This window comes from Anser cygnoides, chromosome 1, assembly GCF_040182565.1.
Source record: "Anser cygnoides isolate HZ-2024a breed goose chromosome 1, Taihu_goose_T2T_genome, whole genome shotgun sequence".
NCBI classification, from domain to species: domain Eukaryota; kingdom Metazoa; phylum Chordata; class Aves; order Anseriformes; family Anatidae; genus Anser; species Anser cygnoides.
Genome location: NC_089873.1, coordinates 99,713,742 through 99,735,312, shown reverse-complemented (window position 1 = coordinate 99,735,312; position 21,571 = coordinate 99,713,742). Strand labels below are relative to the sequence as shown.

The 21,571-nt window shown below is 43.7% G+C and overlaps 1 protein-coding gene across 5 annotated transcripts in view; it reads left to right on the top strand.

Annotated features, from left to right (window-relative positions):
• GSK3B (glycogen synthase kinase 3 beta) overlaps positions 1-21,560 on the top strand; it is a 153,669-nt gene extending 132,109 nt beyond the window's left edge. For 3 of the 5 annotated variants that reach the window (XM_067004041.1, XM_048047669.2, XM_048047667.2), the window contains 4 exons: positions 39-77; positions 2,459-2,645; positions 8,725-8,823; positions 15,780-21,560. In XM_067004041.1, coding sequence (XP_066860142.1) covers positions 39-77; positions 2,459-2,645; positions 8,725-8,823; positions 15,780-15,847 — 393 coding nt within the window. In that variant the 3' untranslated portion in view covers positions 15,848-21,560. The remainder of the gene's footprint in view (positions 1-38; positions 78-2,458; positions 2,646-8,724; positions 8,824-15,779) is intronic. The other 2 variants (XM_067004045.1, XM_048047668.2) reach the window with 1 other exon arrangement.
• The last annotated feature ends 11 nt before the right edge of the window (positions 21,561-21,571 follow it).

The window sequence follows — 21,571 nt, the reverse complement described above, 5'->3', positions numbered from 1 at the left end:
CCCCTGTTTGGATTATTTCACTGCATTATCATCTTTAGGACTCGTCAGGAACAGGACATTTCACCTCAGGAGTACGGGTATGTACTTAAAATGTTTTTTCAAATTACTAGGCCTAGTTTTGAAAAAAGGAGAAAAAATGCTAGAACTGGAATACTTGAGTTGAGAGAGCATCCTTGAGGCAGCAGCCAGGTGACTGTTTTAACACAAGGTGATATAGAGGAGATAGACTTAGACCTTTAACTCATGTCATGCGTTAAACGCCACTTTTTGCAGGGGAAAGGAAGCTGTGTGAGGACTTGTAATAGTTGGATTTTTTCCCGTCCCTCATTCTGAAACAGTGAGGGTCACCCTCAGAAACTGCCTGCCCCGAGTGACTGGTTCCTGATCCACAGGCAGGCGGAGCAGTTCTCAGCAGAATTTAGGAAGCGGCTGTCAGGGTTTCACCGACTCAAACATGAAGAGCTTAAGAGTGGACAAATGAGTCTACTACTTTTATAGATGGCAGATTTGTTGCTCTGCCTGCATCAGCCACTGATTTGCTCAAGATAGGGGCTTGTCGTCTTTGCCTTAAGGAAGAAGAAGAAAAAAACTTAAGTAGGGGATTTTTTTTGTTTTGTTTTAAATCTGTGTAGTGGCTGGTAAGTGAACTGTCCTGAGGGTAAAACACAGCTAAGAGTGAAGTGCTGTAGTTTCAAGCTGTGGTAAATCAAGCCTGATAAAACACCATCAAGAAGGTACAAGAGGGAGACCTCAGTAGTTTTACCTCCTGGTAAATATCAGAACACTTCAATTCTGTGGTTTTACCTCAAGACACACTCATTTACTCTACTCACCACAAGGTTAAAAAAAAAAAAAAGACCTTTTTGGTTTTTTAATTGGAGACAGTCTTACATTTTGTTCTGGTCAGTGGTGACTTGGGAGTGGTGCTTGCCTCCACTGTGCACTGTGGGCAGTAATCCCAGCTGTGGAGGCAGCGGGCCTCGACACCAAGCAGCAGAGCAGCCTTTGCTGCCCCTCCATGTACAAGCATGTTCACGCACAGCAGGCAGCACGAGTTTGCTGCCGGCAGTTTGTCAGCATTAAAATGAAGTCCTCCCTTTTGTCCCTCTAGGTCTCACACTAAGCGTTTTTGGTTTACTGTGCCACTACCTGGTAGTAGAAATAAATTCTGCTCCTCCAGTCCTTCACCCGTTGACTCCATGAGCTGGGATTCCCAGCCACAGGAGCTAGCACAGCATGCACTGGAAATCACACAGGTGCCCACGAGTACCCAGGGGACACAGCTCTGGTCCCTGGAGAGCTTGGCTTGTGTCTGATTCCCATTCACAAGAGCACAAGTGGCTTTGGTTTACAGCTACCTAAGGAGTGCCTGTGCAAGTTCCTAGTGTGCAGTTAGTTAGTCACACACTGATTTATTTCTCCTTAGTGCTGTGTGGATTGGGTCCGCCTGCCCTGGTGCGAAAGCATTTTGGATTAGCTGAATTTTTATCAGAAAATGCTGGCACCCAAACTTAATGCTTGCACCCACCCCGCTGCCTTTTCCCCAGCCTGTGCATCACCTGTAACATAGCAAGAGAGAAGTGCTTGAGGAGGCCATCCAGGTCAAGTACATAATTAACTTCTATTTTGCTTTTGACGTAAGGGGAAAGGAAGATGGGGATGTGATTAAGGTTGTGTAGAACTGTTCTTGAAAGGTTTTTAAAGAAAGCTGCAGTGAATAACTGCTGTGAGCTCTGTTTTGTAGTCACTCAAGGTAAAAATCTGGTAGAGTAACAGTTCTCTTGACACAGCTTTCAGCTGTCCTTACATGTACCAAATACGCAAGAATTATCCCAATAAATCTGTGGGAATGACTTGCCAGAATAAGGTCAAGGAAGGAGTAACTTGTAAATTAGAGCTAGACATTTCCTGCACCCCACCCATGCTTTCCTTGTTGTTCTCCAAAGTTGAACAGCAGCCTCCATAGCAACAATCTGACCTGCTGCCTGCAAAAGTCCATGTTAGTAAGACTTCATTCACTAGCAAAAAAATAAAATAAAATAAAATAAATGTAGTGGGACCCCATTCAATTTTTACATTCAGTGACTCCTGCTCATTTAAACCCTTCTCCCCACCTTCACTCCACCCCATGTGCATGGCTGATAGCACCTGTGTGTGTTTGTCATGATTTTTGAATGAGTTTCCCCTTCATTCTTCCAGTTGTTTTTCTGAGTGCGCTCTCATGAAGTCTCTTGCTGGCATTGCACCTTCACTCGAGTGCAAGACTTTGCAATTAACCCTTTCTCAACCCCAGGAACTGGATTTTCCCATCCTCGCTGGAGGACGTTGATTAGTACAAACACAAGTTTGTTCCAACGCATTGGGCAATGAGAGGTTTAATTGCTCTGGCTTGCTGCTGGTCAGCAAAGAAAAAGAAACATACCCAGACAACCTGTTTTTCCTTGCTTCTTTCTTTCAGGTCTTCCGGCCCCGCACTCCACCAGAAGCAATTGCGCTATGTAGCCGCCTGTTGGAGTACACCCCCACTGCCCGCCTGACTCCCCTGGAGGCCTGTGCACACTCTTTCTTTGATGAACTACGGGACCCAAATGTCAAGTTACCAAATGGGCGAGATAAACCTGCACTCTTCAATTTCACCACTCAAGGTAGCCTGTGAGCATTGAAGATCGCTGCTTTAGGAAGAAGCACTGATAAATGTTTGTCATGCAGACATTGCTCCTTCAAAAGTTTTTTAAAAAAAATAAAAAAGTCTCCAAGTAGGACTAGAGATATTAATTGATTGTGTGGCCAGCCATCCATTTCAGAAAGAGAGAACAGGGACTTGTAGAAATGGGTTAAGGGATTTTCAGATCCTGATTCACATTTAGCCTGGGTGACCAAAGGCTATTATTCTCTGATTGCATCAGGAGGGTTTACGTTTGCAGTTCAGTGTCTGATGTATTTGTGTGAAATACCACAGTCAGTGGACTGTGGAGATTAATTTGTCATTTTGGAGATGTTCCTGCTCCTTTGTACCTGAAATGCTACTCCTCACTATGCCGAGGAGTAACGGATATTAGGTTTGGCAGGGAAGTTCGTAGTGTTGCAGCCCATTTTAGTTCTGGATGTGAGATAAATACAGAGATCTTACTATCGAGATTTTATGTACTCTACGGTTTATCTGGCATCACATTGACTCAGTAAATTAGTAACTATAGAAATGACAGACAACTTTTTTTAACCCAGACCACTATAAAATTTTGAAACCATTTATGTATTTTTTCCATGGAAATTGGAAATACAAAACTGATATCCCTATAGTACAGTTTTGCCTGCCAAGACAGAGAATGTGAGAAGTATGGCAAGAATGTGAGAAGTATGGCATACAAATACACTAGTAATTAATTTTGCAGCATTTTTTTGAATGTTAAGTGATTAGTTGCAAGTTCTCACCCTTTGAGCAAGAATAGATCTGTGTGCTTTTTCTGCTGGAAGTCTAAAACACCTTTTGGCTCAGTTAGCGTCAATGTAGTTTTTCAAACTCTTCAGTGCATGTGATGTCCATCTGTCAAAATGTGGAACAGAGTCCTTTGCTTGAACCTGTGGAGCCCTTTAATCTAAAACAATAACAAACCAACAAACAAAAACCTGCCCAAACATGAACTTCTAACTAGTTTTGAATGGCTTCCTTGCAGAAGGTAAATCTGTTGAATATATACTAAGGCATTTCCAGAGCCTGAGAACCTTAAAGTATTTTGACAGTAGTTTTCATAAATGCACACACAGGGCCTTACTAGCACTTGAGGGGAGAAAGCATTGGAGCAGTCAGTGTTTTCAACAGACTGCCACCACAGCATCAGCAGTCTCACAGCATTGCCCAGGTGTTGCTAGTATTGTGAAAATAGCTTGTGCTTCTGTCTCTGGCCTCCATGCTGACTACTGCAGCTGTTGCTGAGACTCCTGGAGTTGTTACAGATACTTCCATATTAAAGTATTCATGAACTGTGTTTTCTTTCCATTGCAAGGCCATATTCAGTCACTAAGATAGTTTTGATCCTAGTGTCTTAATACAGCTTTGCCTTTGTTCTTTCTAAAAGTATTCATTATTAATTGTATCTTCATGTAGTAGATAGGCCCAATCTTAACATAATTAAAACAAGAATTTTAAAAAGGCTTGGAAAGCTCTGTAGCGAGTCCTTCAAAAATCCTTAGGGAAAAAATAAATGTATATATTGGGAATTTGTCCCTGGTTTCCCCCAGGCAAAGTGGGAACTGCTGGGTAAGCTAATCCTCAAGCAAATTTATAGCTACGTATTTGCCATCGTAGAGAGCTGATGTGTTCTCCCTTTGCACAGTGACTCATGGGAATGGCAAGAGAAATTGCTTCCAATGGAGTGAGGTCCTTAAGATTCAAAAAAGCAGGTTTATGTCATTGGCAGGTGCCAGTTTTAGCATCTATAAAGAGAATACAGGACAGAGGCTGGTCATTCATGCACTTCCACATGAGCTGTGTTGCAGGTCACCAGCCAAAACAAAGCTAACCAGAATTTTAAGTATAAATAAATAGCTTAGCTTAGTGATTTTCAGACCTTTGTAAGTAATAAATGTGCAGTAATAAGTCTCATGTAGCAGCAGTCCTGAGTATGACCTCAAGATATTTGAGGGGCTTCTGCTCCTCCTGTGACCACTGTGAAGTCCTCAGCCAGACTGCACAAAGACCCCATCAAAGTGGCTAATGCAGAGCAGAAATCACATCTGGGAAACAGATCAGGTCGTTGGAAATCAGATGTGATGATAATGCATGTTAAGTCATCTGTGGTTACTGAGAAAGTAATGAAAGACATCCTTTTGTTTTAAATAGCGTTTGTTTTCAACAGACAATATTAAATTTTAAAAGAAGAGTTTCATTTGGCTATAGCCAGTTGACTGCAACCCATGGAGTAGGAGGTAGCTGCTTGAAGGCAAAACTGTTCGAAATAACATATATCTGATCATTACTGTCATGAACTGATTTTCAGAAAGAACCCAGGTGTCATACAAAATCTGCTGATCTAGGCGCTGGTCTAGAAAAAAAAATCTTTGAGAGTATATGGAAGATAGAGATCATGGTCTTCAGCTGCCAGCAGTAGTTCTGGGGCATATAAATGCTTACTGTACTTTATAGATGAGAGCTGCTGAAGAGAACTTTATCTGATCATTCTTACTGTCTTGGCTGGAAGTTTTTCTTAGTATTTAAACAAATGCTATGTGCTAATTGGAGTTTGCAAAAATTATTTTTGTCCAAGGAAGTATTTGTAGTAGCCACAGTGCTGCAGTTCAGTGACTGTTAGACCTGAAGCACAGAAAGCATTTTTTTTCTCTTAGAAGCTGAATTTTCAAACAATCTGTAAAATTACTACGTTTTAATAAACTTCTTATAACATGTCAGTGATTCTGCTGGATCACAAATGTTGCCATTGCTCCGTGTTAGCCATTGAAAATTGTAAAATTCTCCTGTGATTCAGCACTTAGGAATGGCTATAATTGCTTTTTGATGACAAATGCTTGGTGCTAGAGTGCGTTTTTAATCAGAAAAAATGGGGCTGGCTTGTGACCTTTCTTCAGAAGTTTAAAAAACAAAACAAAACAAAAGCAAAAACTTCATTTCTATCCAAATTGCTTCAATGTGACCAAAAATCCTTAGTGTGACTATTTGAGAGTCATCTAGGGTTTTTTTTTTGTTTGTTTGTTTGTTTGATTTTTTTTTAGACAGTATTTCTGCTCAGGGCATGCTCAGGGAGCAGTGAAGAAAAGAATATGAAGCCTGTGCTGATTCCAGCACTCTTCTGGTTTGAAGAGAAACTACTGGAATAACTTGAGTAACATGGAAAGTTTGTTATTCCGACGAAGTAAATGAAGTAAGACTAATTTTTCCAAGGCATTCTGGGAGCACTGACATACCAAACTTAGTTCAGTGCTCTTTTTCAGCATTGTTATTTCCCAACACAAAGCATTTGATTGTGTTTGGGAAATGAAGATAACCTGGTGTTCTGGTAAAACTGGACATTTTCATTGGAGCTCCTTATTGGAGATGTGCACTGGATGCAAGTGGCACAATTTGATCAGGAGAAAGCCAGAGGTGTTCCCCCAGCTGATGTGAACCAGAGTTGACTCTTAAATGACTTGAGATCACTACTCTGTTCACATGATAATATCAAAAGCTCTATCTGGATTGCCTTGATTGCAATACCTTCTTGCAGCAGTGTTGGCTGTGATTAACACAAATTTGATTTAGATAAGCAGGTTATAGTTCCAGAGCTTGTCCAAATACTGTGGTGGAAGTCACTGAGAACAGAGAGTCTCAGTCCTTCATAGACTGCTGGTACCACGGTCCAAGCCTTTTGCTCAGTGTTGACATCTCAGTCTCGCAGATGTGATAGCCGCAAAGATATGGCAGAACAGAAGTTCAAACAAGCTTTGAAGCAAAGCTATTATTAAACTTCAGCCAAGAGAGTTCAGTTTGCTCTGATTAGTTCTTGTCTGGATTGGCCTGCTGCTCTAAGCAGAGTACCAAGATGTTTGGAGCATGGTGAGCTTAGGCAGCTTCATGCCAATTAAGATAACGTGAGGTTTCTGAAGAAGGGAACAATATCAGCCATTTAGTCCCGATGTAACTTCTTCATGGTAGCTTCAGAGAAACACTTGTGCTTGCCTTAAAACAACAAAAAAACAGTATATTCTCCGTAACGGGTGCTGTGAAAGGAGGTGTTCTGACAGTATTACGTGAAGGTATGGGAGCAGTCAGAATGGGATCCAAGTGCCATTGCAGCAGTATTTTTCTGTCACATCAGCTGACTTTTTGGCCCTGGCAATCTGGCTGCAGAGATGCTGTCAGAGGGTAGCCACATCCTTGAGGTGCTGCTTAGCACCAAAAGGTAGCAGATGTCATTTGGTTTCCTTGATGTTTCAGCTCAGCTTTTGTTTGGGTCTTAGTCCCATATTACTGCCAGTGATGGGCAGGAGAGAATGCGTGGATGACAGAAACTTAAAAAAGAGTGAGGTGAATGGCAGACTCCCTATAGCAACAGATTCGAGAAAAAGCTTTGGAGAAAATACTAAAGCAGCAATATTTTCTTACACAGAATAGCTAATAGCCAAGATAGTATTAAAGTGTAGGTTTATCACTTGTGTTCAGCTTTTAATTCAGAGGTTTTGTGTTTGGCCAGTTTATTTTTCCATAAAATGGAGACTTCTGAATTCTGAATTATGTTATGAATGTATACATTCCAAATTATTCCCATATGAATTTGAGGATTGGTATTTGTACAAAGGTTTTGAGTATTGAAGCTTTCAAGAAAGACTAGGTCTGCTTAGACTTGAATGTAGCATTACAGGGGATAGATGGGATAGGTTGCAGGTAATGCAGCAGCTTCTGTTGGGTTCTGGACGGCAACTTGTCTTTGTAAGTGCTTAAATACAGTCTCAAAATAGGTATTAATAAGAAGCTTATAAGCAGGTGAGAGTCTTCTGCATCTTGCCTTTGCAGCAGTAAATTAACATAAAGGAGAAAAAAAAATCAAATAGACTACCAGTCCTTTTAGGCCCTAAATTTAAAGCTTTTGTTAAGGAAAAGCAATAGGCTCTTAAAAAGGAACTCAGGTAATTTATGACTGTGTACAAAACCACCTTACCGAACCCACAGAGTGATTTGGACTGGTTTCTGTACAGCCCTTGCTATCTGGAGATGTTATTTAGAAGCTGCCTATTCCCATTTCTCCTCCAGATGACCTCTTGGAGCTTCAGAAATCACCAGTCATCCTTCCTTGAGGTGACTGTTCACATCCTTTCCACCGGATGTTGCTTTCTCAAGAGACAGTCGCTCCCGTTTCTGAAACAAACAGGACCTGTCTTGTCTTGGCTCTGTCCCACCTTCTGTGAGACACTGGATTCTCTTGAAAGGGTGCCAGCAGATTGTCAGTTGTTGGCAATGCGTTGCCCTTAATCCTCCCACAGTTGTGGCTTTAAGATGCCTATTTCTCATCCTGATGCACACTGAAGCTGTATTAGACTTGGAGCCTAAAACCCATGACTGTTTTTTACCTTGGTTAACGTCTTCAGAAAGAAGGGTTGTGTCGTGTTGTTGCCCATTTAAATTACCCAGCAACTCCGCTCCCTTTGCCTTTTCCTGTACTTTTAAAGGAGATGTCATCTCTCCTTGGTCTCACTCAAGGAGACTGCTGTGAGATTGGTCTTAGGTTTCCAGGTCCTTGAGAAGTGAAGGTTGAGTGAGCCAAAGAACTGAACCCCTGAAGCTCTTGGAGCAACTGTGACAGCTGCTTGCTTGCTGAACCAGTGCCCAAAGCAGCGCCACTGTTATCAGCCTTCTCCTTCAGACCGATTGCAAGTGGGTTTGTGAAGGGAATCCTTCCAGGTCTCGGAAGGAAAATACATTATCAGGCTGTTGAAATGCAACAGGCTTGATCAGTTCTTTGCTAACTCCCAAGCCACGTTCTTTCTCTAGGAAATCATTCCCTTGTATCACTACTTGTAGTCCTGTCAGTCTTGCTCTGGAGACTGCCTGCTGAATATTGCCGTGGTTTCCTCCCACTGGTCAGCAGAGAAGAAAAACGTGACGTGACCTTTGGCTGTAAGGGCATGCATTTTGCCCGAGGTTACTGGTCTTGGGGGGAGCCTGAGGGGCTGCACCTGCATGGGGGGCCCTTTCTGTAGGATGAGCTAACTCTGTTTGTTCCACCTCCCCTCCAGAACTGTCAAGTAACCCATCTCTGGCTTCGATCCTCATCCCTGCTCATGCTCGGAACCAAGCAGCAGCTTCAACCCCTACAAACGCTACAGCAGCCTCAGGTGAGAACGTGCGCCCGCCTCCCTGCCCTCGCTCCCCCCAGGCACCTTCCTCTGCTGAGGCCCTCAGGTGAGGGCTCCTTCCAGCCTCACCGTCTGCTCGGTCTGTGTAGGTGGTCACCTGGGTGCCAGCTGTGGCCACTAACCCAAATCCCAACCCAGGCCACCTAGACTTCCTCTATTAAATTATCTCCCGTTGTTCTTTTTTTTGTTTGCTTGTTTGGTTTTGTGTTTTTGTTTTATTTTAGCAATCCTTTTGGATTGGTTTGCACCTAACGTCCGAGCTTTCAGTCAGTCTAAAGTTAGTACTGATTTGAGCGTTGAGCGTGTGATGCCTAGGGAGGGAACAAACGGCTAGCTTAGTACACGTAGCCTCTGTGGAGCATGGATGAAGAGATTCTTTCCCCACTGAGAAAGGCATTAACATTTAGAAAAGCCGCGTTAGGGAGTTTGGTCAGCTTGTTCACTGCCTCATCTAAGTAGCTGCAGTTGCTTCTTAGCGAGTTTGCTTGTGTCATCTTTGGGCATTTTGGATTTTGGCCAGCAGTGAGTGAATTTCTTCCTTGTCTCTCTTGCTCACTCTCATGTTTCTGTCAGAAGCCTTTTAAAAGCTCACTGTTGGCCTGAGCCACTCCATATTGTGTTATGTTCCCAGTGAAAGCTTAAAAGCTGGGTAATATCAGTTGGGAGACTCCCAAAGCAAACCCCAGGTGCTGCAGGATGTGGCAGCCGTGATTCATGCATGGCACTCTGAGTCAGCCCTGAGTCAGCATTGCCAACAGGCTATCTCGCAGGGCTTGTGCAACCAGAGGCAGGCTGTAAAATGGGTGTGCTTGCATACGTATCTCACGAGCACATCAGTCCCATTTCAAAAGGACTGTGACCCCTTTCGAGGTGCAGGGCGCTTACTCAGTTGTGCAGGAAAATGGTTTCAGGTTGATGTGCCGGTTACTTTAATTCTGATGCGCTTTGTCCAGCCGCTGCTGTACAGAAAGCACTTTCATAGTCCAGGATAGACAGATGGAACTGGCTTGAAAGATAAGGCTTCTCTCTGAAAACGTAATATCAGTAGGTAAAAGATACAGCCCGTACAATTTATATGCTCTGAATTAGGAGGAAGCAAATTTGCTATTTTAAAATTTAGTATGTTTGTTTCATACACTTGGCAGTATTTTGCAAATAGTCATGTTCTCTGTTTCCCTTTTTTGTGCATCTGTTGCTCAACGAGTGAGGGAAAAAAAAGTAGTAAACGTGATTGAAGAACTACGAAATGCAAACATGGAACATGACTTTAAGCCCTTCTGAAAAACACTTTCACTTAATGTCACTTGAATGCCTTGCTAAGGAGCTCTCTTTACCAAGATGCAACAGTCTTAGGGAGTGAATTGGGTTAAGAAAAAGTCTGTTTTCACCCACTACTTCCCCCAAGTACACAGTAGGGGAAGAATGCATTAGGCTGAGTCCTAGAAGTGTCCTAAATGTGAAGTATACTAAAAGAGAACAAAAACAACAACAACAAACACCTTATTGACATCAACATTTGTAAGCCAGCCCCCCCCCGCCCGCCCCGTTCACAAGCACTGCGCTGAGTTGGGATAGAGCATCTTACTTGTAGTTCAAAACCAAAAAACATCTTGGAAAGAAAATATGAAATTAAGTATTGGGCAACTTGCAGCTTTGTGCTTCTGCTGCACAGCTGTTTTGTTGTTTCTTACTCACATGGGGTTGTCACAGCAGACAGTGGGAATTTCATCGGAGTTACGATTTTAGGATTAAGTCCTATCTGAGATTATATTAATCTGTTTTGTTTTGCTTGCTGATGCTACACTTAGCAAGATGTTTTCATAGAAGGAGTCCCTTCTTTCCCTACCCCCTGCACGTCCCAGAGCAGCGAATTTACGGTTCTTCAATACTGTTAAAGCAGCATGGGAGCAACTCTCCCATCTACTCCAGGGCACCCTCATAAGCAGAAAGCTTTTTATGCAAAATGTTTGCTCTTCTGAATGAGCAGTACAAATTCAGAAACTGTGTTTTGAGTGGGGAAAAGAGCAAAACAAGTTCTACACAACTGTAATTCACACTGATAGTGTAACTTTTGTTTCTCTCCAGCAAGCAGAACTGATACTGAAGTGTTCAGCGCTGTGCCAGGCATAGTTGCCTACTCCATGAGCTTGAGGCACAGGTGCACAGACATTGAAACGGAGTGGCCTAGTCTCTCACTGTAGATAATCCAGCTAGGCTGCTGCTGCCAGCTCACGGTCAGTTACTCCATTTTTGGAGCTGTCATGTTGCTATGCAGCAGTGTCAGAATCTCAACTTTTTCCTAAGGTGTAAAGCACTGCTTTTTATCATGCCCCTCTTTTTTGTACACAAGGCAGAGTCGTAATTATAGCATCAGTAGAGAAATGAGATCTGTTTGTTCCAAGTCGAGCAAAGTAACATTTGTCAGGAGACTTAGCAGTGGTATTATGAGATGGAAAGATTAGCTTTTCCACATACTGCTTCTACAGTGCAGGTTTCATCAAGCCAAGCAGTACAAGCAAGCCCTTTTGCTAACTAACATATCACAGGTCTGCATTTTTTAAAGTTACCCAAAATGGGTAATATTTGTTAACTGATAGATGCACAGCAGTGATTTCAGTAGACCAATGCCCCAGCAATCCTGGTGTTAAGTGCAGGGGAATTATTGTAGGTAATTTTTAGTGTTAAAAATTTTTTTGTTTTAGGTTTCCCCTTCTCTTGAGGCATAAAGCTGGACTCCCTGTACTGAGGGAACTTGGCTTTGTAATGGGAACGTGAAGCCTTGCTGCTCCAGCACCAGTTAACTCACCTAAACATTTACAGAAAATTATCTGTGACTTTAGAGACATGTCTAAAGCAAAGTGCAGGAAAAGGAGGACTGAAGTTATTGTCCCCTGCTTGAAATGGTTTGCTAGCTTTCTGCAAATTATACTGGTCATTTATTAAGGAAAAAAAAAAAAAGCCAGTGCAGCTTCATTGGCATGGATGCTGAATTGATCTAGCTGGAGAAGAAGTATTGTTTCATAGCCGTGCACCCACAGGATGCACGGAGGGGAGCATGCGTGCCAATACGAATGGATATCTGCTTGTGTGACTACATGTTTTTCTTCCTGGATCAGCCAGCAGCAGTAGTTACCTCTCTGTTAGTCAGTGCTAGGATGCGAAGGGTGTAATTGCCATCTGCAGGGGAGGTGTGCCAGCAGGGATGCTGGGGTTGTCGTGTTAGGCATCCTGCTGTGATGATCCCGTGTAATCCCAAACGAGATGGTGTGCCTGAACTTTCAGCTACAAAACAGATTAGAGCTGGTGTCACCTGCCAGTGTGGGGCAGTTGAAAAAGCCCACAGCACTCCGGTAAAATAAGATTTAGGAAGTACATGGTGTTCCTATTGAAGGAATTTTGGAAAAAATTTAATTCCTTTGGCAGGAGAAGAGGGCTCTGCACAGAGATGCAAACGTGACAGTTACAGGAGTACAACTTGTGCGTTTCAGGCTTACCAGGCTTCAGGTTTTGTGCTGAGCCCTGGATTTCTACATCCATAGACACTATAGGAAAAGTGGGCTTTTCTCCTACTTCCACTTGTCTCCTCCATTGCCTTATGAGGACTCCAGAACTGCTTGTAGTTTCGTTTCTCTGTCTTTGCAGAGAGCTGCGCAGCCTGTCAGCACTACAAATCCAATCAGCTAATGCTGTCATTAGTGTTAATGGGCTTTCTGTGGCTGAGTTGGTGTCTCAGTCTTTGAACTATAGCCCCATATTTCCTTCCTGGGCAGTTTCTAAGGAGTACCTTGTACCCTCTGAGAAAGCAGAGATATTCCTCAAAGGGAGAAGCTGAATTGAAGGAGAATACTCTGATGAGAGATAGCTTCTTCCCTTTGTTTGTTAGAAGTTTTAGAAATGGATGATACTTGAGCCCTAATGTGATTTCCTGCTGTACGCATCTGCCCCGTACCAGAAAGCTCAGTGCGAGCTCGTAGCTCCGCTCCCAAGTACAGCTTCACTGGTGGCACAGGCAGCTGCTTAGCAAAGCAGACATCTTAGCAGTGTTGCTGAAGGCCTAGATTTTCTTCTCTTATGCCCGAGTACCAGTTCCTCATGGTGACAGGGAGTAACTGAATGTCCAGAGACCCTTGTACTCCAGTTGCACGCTTTTTCCAGCTCTCCAGCAAAGAGCCACTGAAACAAGCCCCTCTCTGTTCCCTAAATGTCCCATCAATGCGGAGTCACAGAACAAGTGGGAATGTCAAAACGCTGCGTTTTCCTGCAGGTTTGGAGCCAGCACAGCCTTGAGCAGCCCGTGCTCCATCCCAGCCGAGGACTGTTGCTTACTGTTGTGAAAAGCCCTCCATAGACGGGCTTGGGCTGCGTCACCTTATTTCCTCTTGCCATATGGTGTATATATATCTCAGGAACTCCCCCATTGGAGTGGTGATAGAAAAGGAGCATATGTTACATATGTTACATGAAGTAGCTCCATCCCCTCCTCTTTCTTCTTTATCTCTGGTTAGTAGCAATATAATGATAATGATTTCAGCCTCTGCTGTCTTCAGGAATAGGAGATCAAAAGGTATGTTTGGTTTCAGCAGATGAAATACATGCACTTTTTCACGGAGAAATCCTCCGCCAACAGTAAAGACTCCAGCTGCACTGTTCACATCAGGCACAGCAGATGTTGCCTTAGGTAGAGTTTATCTGTACCTGAAAGTTAATCTACAACAGGCACAGTTTAAAGTGTGGAAACTATTAGCTGTCTGGCTGGGTCACTTTCGATTTCTGTGGTCATCATCGGTCTGCGTGCATGTGTAGTCTGGGAGCTGCTCCTCCAGAGTAATTTCTCCTCCTAGGATGACATTTCTCCCATTTGAGGCTAGTTTTCCAACTGATACTGCTACTGTCACTGTGTTGCCCTGGTGTTTTAGCTGCATGAGCTTTGTTTTTTATTTTGGTGGTCAGTCCTTTGGGAGGTTACTTTGAGGTGAGGGGAAAGAGAATGGGAAACTCCCAGAGCAGTCATGTAGGATCCTCTGCCCACAGAAGGATTTCCCTTTCTTCCCCCGTGCTCCTTCTAGCCTGTCCTTTCCAAAGAGGCATCATCCCCTCTTCCCACTTATCCCTTTTATTCCTGGATGCTCTTGTTGGTTTGATTGCCCTTTTTTGTTTCAGTCTGTGTATGTTTCTTGATTTGTCGCTCAACTGGTGCTGCCCATTCCTGGACTCTCATTCACCTCATTGCATTTTGCTCATGGCTGCACTTCAGCTATGGTCAGGTCAACGTGGCTGGAGAGATGGGTCGCATTAACAGGTGAATGCAGGGCATTGCCCAGCTACGTTGCCTTGCGAGCTCTTCTCTGCTGGAGAAGTATTAATGCACCCCACCGCCCCCAGTTTCATTTTATCTTACCTATTTTTTATACTAGTCATACTGTCCTTGAGTCTGAGCTTGGTAAATCTGTTCTTTCCTTTTATGAGCCCTTTTCCCCGTGTCTTTCAAATGCACTGTTTGCCCAGTCTGCCCTCTTCTGTACTGAGATAATAAGTCATTTTTTCTTGTTGCGGTATTGATAGCTTTGCAGTTAACCTTTCTTAAATTAACTGGGAGAAATGCATGATGCTGCCTCTTAGAAAACCTCACTTAATATCTTTTTCCAGTCCTGTATTTATTGTGGCAAGTATTTTGTGTGTTTAACATTTCATCCACTTTCCTTTTTGTGACTGTGCTGATCAGATACTACATAGGATGGCTCCAGATGAAGTCGGTACTTTTTTCCCCTATAAATTCTTCTGATGTTCAGAAAGCTTTTATTTTTTTTTAGAGAAAATACAAAATGTATGAGGTTAATTGGCCATCCAACTGTTCTGTTGTTCTCAGTATGTTAGTATGTTTATTAGCAGCATGGCTCTTACTTTACTCCATTTCCAGCCTTACTACAAGCCTGCCCCAGTTAGTTGGATTGTTCTTAAATACCCAGTAACAGAACACCTGACGGGCTCTGGAAGGGCCTTTGCATGTTATTAATGAAGACTCTCCTGCATTAATTAACCCTTTGTTACAGACTGAAGCAACTCCATTTTTCCCTCCTGAATGGCACCTGAAAACACAGTGAATTTCCTTTTGGTGTTTCTTTGCAAACCCTGTGTTTTCTTGGATGCCCTTTGACACATGCCTGTGGCCCTGCGAATTGCCTCTGCGTGGAGCTCTGTCCCTCCCAGAGAAGAGGAGCTGGAGATTATGTACTGCAGGGACCTGATCCCGTAACAATGCCTTTTGCTTGTGTAAACCTTATTCCTGGCTTCAGGCCTTGATGTTAATCTGCTTCAGCAGTTCAGAGGGTGGCAGATCCAACTTTGGTTGAGCAACACAGAACCAAGCAGTAGACTTGGAAGACGTTTTCTGAGGCAACAAGTGCGTGAATTGCACACAAACACGCAAGCTGTTTCTGCCAGGGAAGCGGGCTTGCTGCGTTCATTGTCTGTGCTCGTTCACACAATTAACAGATGGCTTTGTTACAAGAAGGCCTAACGATACGAGACTTCAGCACCAACCGTGTAGTGGCCGTGGATATTCGTGTGTTAGCCTTGGTGATGCTAGTGAGCCTCATCTGGCAGCCGGCGTTACCGGGATGCAAGATGGGTGACCTGCCTCTGCCTGGGCAAGGTTACATCCCTCCAGACCTGCTAAATCCCACATGGTGTTTGCAACCCCCAGCTGTTGAAATCACCTTTCTCCTGCTGAAAGGTCGCCTTCCCACCCTGTCCCCAGAGCAAACCGCTCCATCGGCACCCAGTGAAGTCGGGAGAGCACTATAACCAAAGAGCACGTTGGTGGGCGTTGGGGGTTTCCCTGTGCGGAAAATGTCATAGCTGTTGTTCCTAATGTCTGTGCTTTGGAGGTAATCCTGGTTGTTCTTTCTTTCCTTCCTCTTGCCTGTCATTTGCAGATGTTAATGCAGGAGAACGAGTTCAGACCAATAGTGTAGCTACAGCATCAGCCTCCAACTCCACCTGAACCGGTACCAAGCAGCCAGCTGCACAGGAAAAATCACCAGTAATTTGAGTCTTGCTCAGCAACACTGGTCACATTTGGAAAGAAAATTAAAAAGAGGAAAAAAAAACAACCAACCAACCAACCTGTTCATTTTAGTGTTCAATTTTTTATTATTATTATTGTTGTTCTTATTTAACCTTGTAAAATATCTATAAATACAAACCAGTTTCATTGTATTCTCACTCTGCAGGGTGTCCGGGGCAGGGGACTAGGTGGGGGGAGGAGGGAAAGTGGAGCAATACAACACACCAATGTCTCTCCCCTCGACAATCTCTTCATGTTGGAAGTTTGCTGTTGTGTACTTCAGAACCAGGACTCTTGCCTCATGCCCTCTCCCACAACGGAAAGAAGGAAAAACAAAACAAAACAAAAAAAAAAGAACCCCCAAACCTCATTCTCTGCTGAAGTTCTTTTTTTTTAACCTCTTTTTTTATTTTCTTTTTAAGTGAAGTTTCGGACTTTGATGTAGTGCACAGCTTGAATTTGGTCGGGAGCTTAGCAGGGGTAATTCAACAGAGCTCAGCGTTTCGTGTCAGCGAATCCATATCCCGGGCTGTCCGAAGAGCTGCCCCCGGCTCGGCTCGGCGTGGGGCGCGGGCGGCGCGGTAGGAAATAGGTTGCCTAGGGGTCGGGGGGGAGGGTTTACCGTGTGTCTACGGCTTGAACTGCTAGTGGCAGACTTTCCTTTTAAAAATCAGTGCTAGCAACGAAGACACCCGCAGCTTCGTTGCGGGACGAGGCTGCCGGGTGGGTTATATATAATATAATACACACACATGCGCGAACACAAGCGGTTGGCTTTGCTGCAGCGGCTCGGCTGCCCAGACGGAGCTCGGAGCTCCTGCCCCTGGCGTGGTGCGAGAGGGCAGGTGGCGGCTCGGCTCCCGTTTGGGCAGGGAGGAGCGGGCGAACAAAGCCCTCCGAGGGGACGAGGGCGCCCAGCCGGGGGTGGTAAGGGACTCTTTGGAAAGTGGCCACTGTGAAAAGCGTTTTTTCCAAGTCTCTCAATTTGGACAGGCTTCCCTTTCCCGAGATACGTACAGGAAAAGGACACCAGGGTTTATAATGTGAACTGTAACAGTCTACTGGTTTATTTTGTAATATTTTTTAACTGCAGCTTTAACTTGCAGGATGCCACATGCTATGGTAGCTCTGATTTTAAATCCACAGCTAGAATCTGTATTTAAATTTCATCTTTTTAACCTCTTGCTTTTTTGATCTCTATTTATTGATGCGCGTTGCCACATTGCCATTATGTTTTTACATTGGTAGAGTATTAATAAAATACACATCAGAGTGCTATCAACAGTAATTTGTACCTGCTGACTTGTAGGAAAGCTGGCTACATATGAGTGTGTGTGTATATATATTATATAAATATATACATGTATACATAGATACAATACTGTTCTTTTTTGTTTTGTCTACGATCTCGAATCAGTCTGACTGAAGCATGAGGTGAATGCTTGTTCTAGTCCATCTGTCCAGGGTCTGGGTTTCCTCCCTGTGAGGGTGAGTGCTGTATGAGTCCACGTCTCTGTTTCTGAAGTCAAAGCAATACTCCTCGGGAAGGGCAGGGCGCGGCCGCCGCGTAGGAAGAGGCTTTGGAGACCCGATCTCGCCGTGCGCTCGCGGCCGGCGTCCGCCCGGGCCTTAACGCTCCTTCAGAGAAACTTCAGCCGCCTTGGTGCTCACGAGCCGTTCTGTGACCTGTGGATCTCTGAGGCAGTCGGTTAGCTGTTGGGAACGGGCGAACCTTTGTGTGGCCCAGGAGTAGCCGGCAGTAGCGGCTTCGGCAAACTCGGCCACTGCAGGGCAGCAGGGGTTTTGCTCACAGGCCAGGTGCATTTCCTCTTGTACATTTTACCCTGTTTGTGTGGGATTTCTTTTTTTGTTTTTTTTTTTTTTTTTGGAAACTTGTCTCTTAGCAGCCCTGGAGCTGTTAACAAGCCCTGCCTTCCCTGTCCTGCCTGATAAACAGTGGATTTTGGGGAGGGAGGAGCTGTTTCAAGAGGTGAGCGAACGCCTACCGTGAAACCGATAAGCCCTTACGTTACGCTCCTCATCAGTTTGCTGTTGGACAAAAACCACATATGTATATATATATACTTTAAAACAGCTGTCGTTAAATTCTGGCTGACTGTAAAAAGAGAGCACACCGACATTTAAAAAGCTGAAGGCTTTCAAAACCCTCGCGCGCGATGTAATTAAAAGGGCTGAGAAGCAGCTTAATGAAAGAACACAGCTAGCGAGTGTCCCGAAAGGTAAGTTCAGGGGCTTGGTTGACCCAGTGATCCAGATAGACGCAGGAGACCCGCGAAGTAGGACAGAGGCAGGGTATGGATCTGCTGTGTAGACGAGACTGCTGAAGCATCGGCCATAGATGCTGTTATTTGGAGGCAGTAGATTACCACGTCTTTAAAAAAGCAAAAATAATGAAGAAAAATCACTGCTTGTTCCAGGAATTGTGGCTTCTCTCTTCTTTTTTTATTTTATTTTTGGTCATTTTATCTTCATTTAAGACTAGCGGAGGAGAGTGAAGAGCTTTTCTCTCTGATTTTGTGACTGTGCAGGCGTCTGTGTGTCTTGTGTGGGTGTTAGCTGGGGAGGGTCGGGGCGCCCCTGTGGTTTTATTTTTTTCAAGGATCATGGCAGGATCACGAACTCTTTTATACAAGTTAGATCCAGGTCTTTGAATAACCTTTTTTTGTAAATAAGAAGAAAAGAAAAAAAAACAACAACAAAAAACCACAAAGCTCCTCACCAAATTCAAGCTTGTACATTATTATTTTTGGTTGTTTTTAAATTTTGAGTTTTATTGTTTTGTATGTAAATATGTGGACCCAGGAACTGTTATTAATGAGCAAAAAGTTACCGTTCAGGGCAGTGATTCTGTTTAATAATCAGACAAAATGTAGACGAGCTTTTTAAAGCCATATAGTTTTAACTCTGTACAGTAGGTACCGGCCTGTATTATTGTAACAATAACTCTAGCGATGTATAGTGTATCTATATAGTTTGGAGTGCCTTCGCTTCCATGATTTTTTGGATTTTTTTTCCCTTTTTTTTTCCCTCCTCGATTAACAACGTCTCCCACACACAGCCGCATCTTTGCTCCCCCCGCTTTCTAACTCTTTGAGTGCTGTAAGGTTTCAGTGATACCATGATCCGTAGTGGAACGAAAGGAAACCATCGTCGCCCTCCCATTTCATTCGAGCCGTGGCTTTGCTCTGGATGTTCCGAAGTTGCCCACCCTGCCCCGTCCCCCCCGCCCCTGCTAGCAGCGACCGGTTTCGTTCTGCACTCGCCCCTCCGGCGGCAGCCCGGAGTTAGCCCAGTGGCTAGCGGCTGAGTTCGGCTTTGCTCGTCTGTCCCCAGTCCTGCGCCCAGAAGTCTTCTGGACAGCAGCAGCTTCCGCGAGGCTCGGTCCTTTGGCCCCCCGGCGCGGTGGTGCCGCGCGTGGGCTCCCGAGGCCGAGGCAGCCCCACGGGAGCTCCCCGCGCCCACCCGCCCCCCTCCCTGGTCACGTTTTTCTTCGTGAGATGATGAATTTAGCATTACTTCTTTGATTTCTTGTGCCCAGCACGAAGGCCTTGTTTCTGAAACTAGTCCGCTTGTGTTTACTACCTTGTTAGTATTCCACATAAGATTGTCTTGAATGGGAAAACACTTAACTCTTTTACCAAACCAAAGGTTGCTGTTTTATTTTGAAGCATCTCGTGTTCATTCCGGTGAAGCAGAGGCTGCACTTTTTCTGGTGACACGAAGGTCAGTGACGTCAGGTTGGTTTTGGACAGTCCGCTCAGAGCTGTTACTCTTACTTTCTTCTGTTTCGGGCTCATTTTTAATGAAGTATGGTCTTGGTCTGTCCTTTGGCAACGCCACAGCTGCGTAGGTCTCTGAGACGGAACTGATGGCGGTCGGCGTCCCCCGCTGGACGCCTGACCGAGACACTGCTGTTCTTAATACCGAACTCGCCTACCTTACTAGGACAAAAACCGAACTACAAAAGGAAATTGGCTAATCGAAGATCCCTGATCACTTTTTCCAGTTATTTTTTAAGCAAAGCTTTGCCTAAAAAGTATAGCGGCAGGTGCCTGCGGCGTGCAACTGGTGAGCGCGTAAAAAAAATTTCCCCCAGGTTTTCAATGCTCCCTGCGAAAAGCAGACGCAAAGCAGTCTGACGGACTCGCCTGCGCGAGGGGCCTCAGCCACTGAAGATTAAAAAAGAAAAAAGCCAATACCGAAAAGCACAGTAGAGTATTCAGTCTGGGGTCTACCTTTCGGAGACTGTGAGAAGGTATCCCTGGGGTCCCAGTGTATTTCCACGGGGCTTTTAGCCAGTTTTGTCCATAGTTCGTTTCGTTTTGCAACACTGCAATAACAGCAAAACGACCAGAAAGGAAAACAGTACCTAAGGGGTTAGCTTGAGAAAAGTAGCTTCCTTGTGTTGGTCTTTCTCAATTTATTTTTAATATATATATATATAAAATATATTTATATATATATAATTTGCTTGCCTGTAAAATTTGCGTTCATTAATGTGTTGCTGATGGATCACTTGGGCCTGTACACACCAATTAGCGTGACCACTTCCATCTTAAAAACAGAAATCTAAAATATATATATATATATTAAGGACTGTGGGTTGTATACAAACTATTGCATACACTTGTGCAAATCTGTCTTGATTTAAAGGAAAAGCAAAACCTGTATAACATTATTACTACTTGAATGCCTCTGTGACTGATTTTTTTTTTCATTTTAAATATAAACTTTTTTTGTGGAAAGTATGCTTAATGTTTTATTATTTCCCCCGCCCCATTCCCCTTGTAAATACGTTTTGTTCTGTGTGACTCGGTTCGGAAATAGTTAACTGGTACTGTAATTTGCATTAAATAAAAAGTAGGTTAGCCTGGAAATGAAATTTAAAATTACAAAGTGTGTGGTCTTTATTTCAAAATCTTGCCCCTTTCTTTCCTCCTCCTTTCTTCCTTCTCTGCCCCTTGTTCCTTGCCCTCACACCTCTTTCCACTCCGCAAGAATAGGTGGACATTGAATCTTTGTAATAATGATAAAAATAAAAAATTAAAAAAAAAAAAACAAAACACAAGAAATAAGCATGTTTTCTTAAATGAGCTGTGTTATTCCATGATATTTTTCCAAGAGATGCCAGCTTGTTGTCTCTGATGCCGTTTGATTTGATGGAGAGAGGAACCCTGGGACATGATATTTCAAACTAAAACCAACCAATCTTCCTTTGCTGTCCACCTATAGATACAAACCTAAGAACCTGTGTAAACTGCTGGCTTTGAATACTGCACTCATTGTTTTGATTTTGTTTCATTATTATTATTTTTTTTAATTTGGTCCCATTAGTAATGTTATTTGGTGGTGATCTGTAAAGTTTGTCAAGACCACGTCCAGTGGACCGTTCCTCCAGCAAATCAGCACGTAGCTATCTCTGAGTTGGGTTTCCGGTACTGGATAATGTATGTATTAAACATGACATGTCTATTAGCGCAAAAGTAAAAAAAAAAAAAAATTAAAAAAAAAGAATAAAAAAATCCTTTTTTGGGCTGGCTGACCTGGCCGAATCCATTCTGTCGCTATCCTAAAGGCTAGATGCAAGGTCATGTGACTGCTGCTTCAATAAAAACAAATTTATATTGCACAGAGGCTCCT